Raw genomic sequence first — 8,646 nt, 5'->3', positions numbered from 1 at the left:
TGAAAAATGTTCTCCCACACAGTTTCCCAGTTTATGACTTCATTCCTGCTAGCGAGGTCTTTAGTCCAGGCCTTAATCAAAGGCAGCTCTTTCTGTGTTTGCTTTCCCAGCTGTGAGTATATGGTAGACACAAGTCCTCTGGCGGGAAGTGCGGTGACCCAGTGCACAATCGGGTGTATTTGTGGTTTGTTGTTCCATGGTACTCCATAGGCGCGTAGTGCCGACCGTAATTGAAGATACAAGAAAAAGTCCGTCTTTGACACATCGAAGTGAGAGCATAGTTCTTGAAAACTCATAAGTCCTCTTGGGCTGAAAATATCCCCAAGGCTATTTATTCCCCTTGAAGACCATGCTGTCGACTCAAATGGTTTACCCCCCGACATAATGTTTCTGTTCTTCCACAAGGGGGTGCTTTGGTGCCATTTCCAATTACCACCCAGACATTTTTCAACCAACCTGAAGTTTCTGATTGTATTTGAAATAACAGGCCCAAAACGCAGCATACATTGATTGTCAGTAATACCAGAGAATAATACACTTTCAAGTTTATATGGGAATACCAGTACATCTTCAATGGCCTTCCAGGCAACTGGGGCAGAACGATCAAACCATGTTCTGAGAGAGCGTAGTTGGAAAGAGTTATGATATAGCAGGAGGTTCGGTAATGCCAATCCACCACCCTGTTTTGGTCGTTGTAGGGTAGAAAATCGAATTTTTGGATGTTTACCATTCCATATATATGAACGCAATAATTTATCAACATTTTTCCAATAACCCTGTGGAGGGGGAAGTGGGATCATCATGCTCATAAAGTTGAGACGGGGCAATATATTCATTTTAATGGAAGCAATCCTAGTCTGCAAAGATGCCGGTAGTTTTGTCCATATAGCTATGTCACGCTGTACTTCTTTGAAGATTTTATCATAGTTTGCTTTTACTATATTATGAAGGGACGTTTTAATCTGGACACCTAGATACGTAATCTCTGTTTTAATAGGGATATCATGCGATACTGACACATTTTTGGCAGCCTCATTCAACAACATCAATGCCGACTTCGTCCAGTTGATCTTGTAACCAGACAAGGCTTTAAATTCTTCAAAGAATGACAGCAGGGATGTTATTGAGGTTTCAATATCCGTTAAGTAAATAAGTATATCATCAGCGAAGGCCGAAATGGTATGTGATGTGGATTTAATCTTAATAGGGGCTACGATCTGGTTCTGTCGAAGGTGTTGAGCTAACGGTTCTAATGAGAGGATAAAGAGGCTCGGCGAAAGGCCGCATCCCTGGCGGGTGCCACGAGAGATGGGAAAAGGGCAGGAGTGAATGCCGTTAGTAGATACCATGGCTGTGGGGTTTGTATATAAGACGCGGATCATATTAATGAAGTCTTTCCCCAGTTTAAACCTCTCAAGAACCGCCCACAGGTACTGCCACTCGAGCCTGTCAAAAGCCTTTTCGGCATCAAGTGAAAGTATGGCACATGGGGTATCTAGCTGCTGCGTTTCATGGATAATGTGTATAAGTCGACGGATGTTGTCCGCGGCAAGTCGGTCTTTCATGAAGCCAGTCTGATCCATGTGTATTAATTTCCCCATGTATTTTTCTAAGCGTAATGCTAGCATCTTGGAGTATAACTTCATATCCGAATCAATTAAAGAAACAGGCCGGTAATTGGCACAATCAGTGTTGTCCTTGCCTTTTTTGGGGATTAGAGAGATCAGAGCATTGTTAGTGTTTGGGTGAAAATAGCCCTTTTCCACAGCAGATTTGATTGATTCTAGTAAGACTGGACCTAACAAATCCCAAAAATGTAGCATGAACTCTGGTGGAATGCCATCTGGGCCAGGCGATTTCCCTTTCCTAGTTAATTTTAATGCCACCTCTAGTTCCTTTAAGGATATAGGACGGCCCAGCTCTGCTGCTTCGTGCTCCTCAAGAGTTGGCAAATTTAAAGTGTTCAAAAAGCTATTACATTTCTCTGGTTCAAAACTGAGAGACGACTTGTATAGATCATTATAGAAAGAGTGGAATGTTGCGTTTATTTCTGTCGGATTGGATGTCAGCCCTTTAGTGGGTGAACGAATTGTATCTATTGATGCTCGGGACTCGCTTTGTTTTAGTTTCAGGGCTAGTAGTTTACTAGGTTTGCTTCCATTAAAATAATAGTTCTGTCGGACTCTATGCATGATGAACTCCGCCCGCCTCCGCAACAGGTCGTTAAGCTCTACTTTAATTACATTTAAATCTTTGTTTACTGATTCAGAGTATTTGGTTTTTAGCTGCTTTTCAAGAGAGTGACACTTCCCTTCTAGCTCACAGATCCTTTTATTCCTTTCTTTTTTAAGGTGGGATGCATAGGAGGATGTAAAATCTCTAATAAATCCTTTAGTGGCCATCCATGTAAATGTGGGATCTTTCACTGAGTTTTTATTATTTTCTATAAATTCTATGGCCTTTCCCCTAAATTGTGTATTAAACTCTTGGTCTTGCAACAATGTTGTATTAAAACGCCACCTAGGTGTCTTCTTAAACCTATGGCTTAGATCTACTGTCATTATCAATGGATTATGGTCGGACAAAGTTGCGGGTAAAATTTGGATGGGGTCTGTGCATTCTCTCAAATTACGAGAAGCCAGAAGGTAATCAATCCTCGAGTAGGATTTATGGCAAGCTGAAAAACATGTGTAGTCCTTAATGGCCGGGTTCTGAATCCGCCACACGTCGAGCAAATTTAGGTTTTCAATCATAGTGTTTAGAGCCACTGATGCTAACTTTTGACCATGAGAGGCTGGCAAAGTAGATTTATCTAGGTTTAAGTCACACATTGCATTCATATCCCCACCTATAATCAACTCATATTCTGATAGCGATAGCAATTCCTTGGTTAACTCAGGAAAGAAGTTGCAATCGAAGATTGCTGGTGCATAAATTGACACAAATGCTATTTTCTTACCATAAATGGATGTGCAGAAGTATGCAATGCGACCAGATGTTCCCTTACTTATCTTTTCAACAGTAAAGTTCAAGTTCCTTCTTATTAGAATAATAGTCCCCCTAGAGTTAGAGCTACCACTATCCGAAGCAATCACTTTGTATCTTCTGTTCTGGAAGCGGGGAACATCTTCTGCTCTTAAGTGAGTTTCTTGAATAAGTGCAATATCAACCTGTTTACGACCTAGAAAATCTAGGCATTTTGTTCTTTTAACTTTAGCGTTTAGGCCCCTTACATTATAGCTCAAAATTGATAATTTAACCATTATCAAACACAGTCCTTATAGCTTTAAATGTAAATATAGAAGGTATTTCTCTGACATGAAAGGCACCACCGAGATAATGTCCCTCCCCCCCTCCCCTGCCGCCTCCCCTCCCTCTGAACGGTGTTTCTGCGACGGATGACATCCACATAACGCAGTTCTGCAAGTTCTCCTAAGCTCATACCCATCCCTCTTATATAGCAAAAAATAAAATATTTCCATAGTCAGGTTCTCGAAAAATAACCAAAAATATGCACATGAAAAAGGGGGTTCATAACATTACCCTCCATTAGGAAAACAGAGAAAATATCCTATAGCTTAAACCTATAGCATTGGTTGTGTGTGTTACCAGTAAACTCTGAAATTATAAACCATCACACATATATTGCAACCCTTTAAACGAACAGTGCGAATCCTGTTTTCACATTAACTTTCAAGTAGAATACAGTTTTTTATAGCCGCTCTGGCATTGTTATTTCCTCTACATAGCAAAGTCATCACAGCATTACCTTAGTGTGAATTCCTCCAGCCTTATATAGCCTAACCAAACCAAAAACTTCGGCCTCTAGTAGTTGGAAAAAACATTTATTTTCAGCGTCGGGCTGACGCATCATTCTGATCCATATCATCCTCGTCCTCCCGGTGCTGAGACGTGGTCTCCGCGGCAAGAAACAGCTGGCGTCGGCTGGTCGCTCCGGTCCTCTCGCCCGTCTCCTTTCTTAGGAACTGCTCGGCCTCTTGTGCTGAAGAAAATGCGCGTTGCTCGCCATTGAACGTCATCCTTAGGGTGGCCGGGTAGATCAGGAAACCTGGGATACCTCTGTCGTGGAGCTCCTTCATCACCCCGGCATATGCTTTGCGTCGCTCGTTGGTGAACGCGCTGTAGCCCGCTTTACAATTGCCTCGAGACCATCTTGTTGTTTAGCTAACGCTAGCTCGATGGCTTCGCTAACGGCGTTAGCTTCTGCGGACATGTTCTCCGTTTGTTTACGCTTCAGTGGTGGATTTTTCGGCGGCGTGCCACTTTGCATTTTGTTCCACGACATGTCTGCTAATTTCACTGACTCGCAAAGTGCTAGTGCTGGGTATAAAACCTGACTTATTTGGTCAAATGAGGGATAGTTCGTGAGAGCCTTAGAGTCCTCCGACCATTGCGCTTGCAGGTCACTTCCGGTCCCGGAGGCAGGCACATTTAAGTTAGCTTCAACATTGCCAGAGACTGAGAGTTGGATGACAGACCATTAACATAAACTATCGGCTAATTAACGGACTATCGTCCAACTCTGTCGGAAATGTTGAAGCTTATTTAAATGTGCCTCCTTTGGCTAATTGTTAGCCTAATTAGCTTCAAGAGGCAGGCATGTTCAAGCTAGCTTTGGCCTTGGCTGTTAGGCCTTTTGTAATTCGGTAATTGAACACATACAAACAGCTCAAGTCTATGTTGGTCTATTTGATATAGTGTGTTGGTGTTTTATTCTTTTTACTCAAATGTTTTAGTCTGGTTTCATTACAATGCAATAGGAAATATTGCTATGGGGAGGAGGCTGAATGAGCTTACTATGTTTTTGAGACACAAATATGTGTTTTACCTGCATGAATGTTCCACAACGGTGTGCACATGTTAGAATGCATTAAGTCTGTTAAAAATTATTTGGAGGAATATCTGCTTGGTGTGAAAGGGCTTTAAGTTGATCTTCTATATGCTATATTAAAAAGTGCTGTGCTGTAGATGATACAATTGTTTCATCTGATTTTACAGGTGCCATCATGTTGATAAAAACTAAAATAAATATGGAACAAAAATATATCAAGATAACAGAGCCAAACTTTGAAGAATTCTTGAATGCTGGTGAGTATTAGTCATACTACGTATATTGTAAAAACAAAAGGAAAGTGGATATTGTCATTTCATGTTATCAATATTCTAATGATTGTAAATATTTGTCTTGCTCTCAGGCAAGCTAGCTCTCTTGGGTTTTTCACTGCAACCAATGGTGGTCGGCTTAGTTGAGTTTGTATTAAGTTTAACATAGTATGTAAATAATAATGATGATGACATTAGGTGCCCTACACATTGACCATGTTTAAGGGTTTAAAACCTCTGTTTGTGTATTTTTCCTAAAGCTTTCATGAAGTTCTCCATCCCGCCACCCTCTGAAGGCGTCACAGTGTATGATGAGACGGGAACGGAGGTGGACGCAGACGTCTTTGAAGATGTTGCACAGCAGCCAAACGCTGGTGTACTTACAATCAGATTCAAACAGTAAGTTTCTGTCATGACTCTATTCTTTGAGCTAGACTCGGTTACAAATGTAGGTTGTGAAAAACTGACAAATGGGAGGTGTTTGTTTCTCTCTCATCCCTCTCCTATACATGTAGCATTCGAGGGAGCAACAGGCAGTTCACTGATGCAGCACTGGAACTTTCTAACTACAACTCTGAAGATTCTGTCATCCTAGAACTTGTATCTTGCACCTCTGATGACACCATCATTCTGGAGGAGGATTCAAGTCCGTCAGTAAAACGGCAGAAACAAGACCAAGATGCAAAACGCGTATGTTGACGTGTATAATGTTTGATGTGGCAGTTTCCTTTGGGGATTGCTCACTTTTTATAGTTTTTATATTATTATTATTATGTAATTAATTTTTATTTTATTGTATTTCCTGTGTTGTTTCACAGTTGGTTGAATCAGCTCTGGCTAAGACAGCAGGTGGAGACCGTATTGTGAAAGAATACAACAGGACAAAAAGTCTGACTGACTCTTCACGGCGACAGATGGTGAACATCCTTGCTGCCGACATGACTGAAGCTCATGGGTAAGAAAAACTTTACTGGACTCATGTTTGTAAAATCAGATTTGGCTGTTCATTCACACTTCATTGCCTTCATCAGTTAGTTTTGTGTTTATTTAGAGACTTAGTTTTTAAACTTTAAATCTTCAATGTTAGACTTGTTTGTTATGTGTTGTTTTACCCTCTGCAGGATGGCACCGCCACGGCATGTCAGAGAGATGTATGCCAAAGGCATAGTTTCCATGTTCCCGTACCTGATGGATCCATATTCCAAAAATGGATATGTAAGTATTTTTATGCATTCCAACAAATATACAGAAACTACAATACAATAAGCAATAAGATATTGACTGGTGGGTGTACACAAGTACAGGTTTCTACTTAATAATTATTGTTTTTTTATTTATTTAAAGGAACATTTCTATGATGGTGAAAGTGGCACTGGTTATTTAGCATGGAGGCTCAAAACCATCCAGAAGAGCAATGCTACATCAGAGACCAGAGCTTCTCCTCGTCAGACTGGTGGAGGACCGAAAGCTAGAAGAGATGTATCATTAAGTCCTGAGATGACCCTGACTGAAGAGCAATGCAAGGAGGCCATGTCATTCATGAAGTATTGTTCTGATGAGGCTTCTGTCAAGCAGAAGATGAAGATTACATTTGAATATCGTCGTCAGATCGTCCTCGATGAAGAGAAATCCTCAGACGTCTTGACTGAATTTCCACGCTTCCGAGACGTCAAAGGCCTGGTAATTAAGTGTTAAAGCATTATTTGTATCAAATAACCTGAACTGTCACTTTTATGTTTCTTGCTATGTCATTTATGTATTGCAGGTTGAGCAAGACTTCATCTTGCAGTTTGGAGAAAATGTTGCTGCAAAGTTTTTGGAAAGGTATGTTTGAAATCTATATTATTATTATTATTATCGAAACATTATATTAAATAAAATCCAGAATTGAAAATTAAATAATAATTTCTCCATATAGGTGGCCTACTATATTTAAACAAAAGATCATCCAGCAGAGCAAGGCCCTCCCTACAGCAAGTGAACTTAAGGAACTGATTTATTGTGCAGAAGCTACATCAAATGAAAGAGAAGAGGATGAGCCCTCTCTTGGCTCTGGTAGGTTGTTGTACTTCATTTAAGGCTATGAATTTTTCCTGTTATGATTCCCCAGTTTATTCTTGGTTCAGCTGTAGCTTTAAGATGTGTTTTGTTGTCTTTCTTTCTTTTGTATCTGTGTATAGGATGGGACAGTGACCTTTCCTCAATTATCCTCCTCCTCCACCTGATTCCTCCTTCAACCCAAGGCCGAAAAAGACCTGGCAGGGTGTCAGCATCCCAGGCTGAAAAGCATCTGGTTGTGTTCATGAAGGTGTGTATTGTTGGTTATAGGAATGTCAAGAGTTACATTTGTTTTCTTTTTTTGAAATTGTAATTTTTGAAGTAATGAAGTTTGTAAGGTTGTTTGGAAAAGAAAAATATGACACATCTGGTATAATTATACTTAAAATGTCTCAATCAAGAGCTTCTGTCGGACTAATCATCAGAGCTGTGCAGCACTTGTGTTTTTCCAACATCTGTAATGTTAAATTGATGGACAACCTAAATCGTCTCTTATGCCACTTTAAACTTAAAATTTCAAATTCAAAATATATGAGATCTAAATATTTCAAACTTATTTTTATACCTTTATTAATAATTACGTTCTTGAACCACATTAAAACATTTTAATCTGTGATCAATGTTTAACTTTTACTCCTATCTTTTATCAGAGTGGAACGAGCGTCCAGGAACATGTTGATGCCATCACCAGCTCCACTCAGCCCTATCTTCTTGCCATTGGGATGAACAGGGCCACCATCCATGAGTTCTTCATCGTGATTGACAAGCAAGCCATACCATGCAGGTCAACCAGCTCTCTTGGAGCTTTCGACGAACTCTTTAAGACACACTTTGTGTTTGGTATCATGTACAATCAGATGCTCCAAAACATGTACACCTTTGTACAGACCACTGTGTACAACATAGACATAGGCAAAGTCCATGAGAGCCCACGTGTCGCAGAGATTCGCGCTAGACTGCTACAGTAGAATCATTCAGTGCAAGACATTGCTGTTGCTTTTGTGTCCTTTCACACTGTTTTGCATAGATGAAGAAAGTTTGATATTCCTAACAAAAGACACACATGAAGAACATTGCTATACTGCACAAACAAATTCACAGCTACCTCATGTTTATGGTGTCAAGCGTTCATGTTTATTGAACTCTGCAATATTTCCACACAGTTGAAAATTATTCTGTTGATATCATTGGACCAATTTTGCACACTTAGTGTGTGTGTGATGAGGCAAAGCATTTGGAATCTATCAACCAGTGTAGATTGACTACTGGTCCAGGAAAAATGTTGCAGCTAAACACATTGATTTACTTATGTTATGTCATTGAAATGGGTAAAACACAATCACACTGAATATCGGCCTTGTTTATTGGTGTGCGTTGAGGTTGCTGAGAGATGCCAGTATTTTGTCAAATTCTGACGGTTATTGTGAAAGATAAGCAAGTTATACTAACTGGCTCAGGTGTAGA

General features: G+C 40.2%; 1 protein-coding gene across 1 annotated transcript in view; it reads left to right on the top strand.

The window, feature by feature from the left end:
* LOC307251330 (uncharacterized protein) overlaps window positions 1–8,335 on the top strand; it is a 9,253-nt gene extending 918 nt beyond the window's left edge. Inside the window, exons 2-11 of the mRNA XM_080028670.1 lie at window positions 5,020–5,109; window positions 5,385–5,523; window positions 5,640–5,814; window positions 5,943–6,079; window positions 6,246–6,339; window positions 6,469–6,804; window positions 6,890–6,948; window positions 7,043–7,179; window positions 7,305–7,432; window positions 7,833–8,335. Coding sequence (XP_079884796.1) covers window positions 5,028–5,109; window positions 5,385–5,523; window positions 5,640–5,814; window positions 5,943–6,079; window positions 6,246–6,339; window positions 6,469–6,804; window positions 6,890–6,948; window positions 7,043–7,179; window positions 7,305–7,432; window positions 7,833–8,150 — 1,605 coding nt within the window. The 5' untranslated portion in view covers window positions 5,020–5,027 and the 3' untranslated portion in view covers window positions 8,151–8,335. The remainder of the gene's footprint in view (window positions 1–5,019; window positions 5,110–5,384; window positions 5,524–5,639; window positions 5,815–5,942; window positions 6,080–6,245; window positions 6,340–6,468; window positions 6,805–6,889; window positions 6,949–7,042; window positions 7,180–7,304; window positions 7,433–7,832) is intronic.
* The last annotated feature ends 311 nt before the right edge of the window (window positions 8,336–8,646 follow it).

Source organism: Ammodytes marinus (genome assembly GCF_949987685.1).
Source record: "Ammodytes marinus genome assembly, chromosome: 5".
NCBI lineage: Eukaryota > Metazoa > Chordata > Actinopteri > Uranoscopiformes > Ammodytidae > Ammodytes > Ammodytes marinus.
Note: the sequence above shows the minus strand (reverse complement) of the source record. Positions and strands in the feature narration are given on the sequence as shown.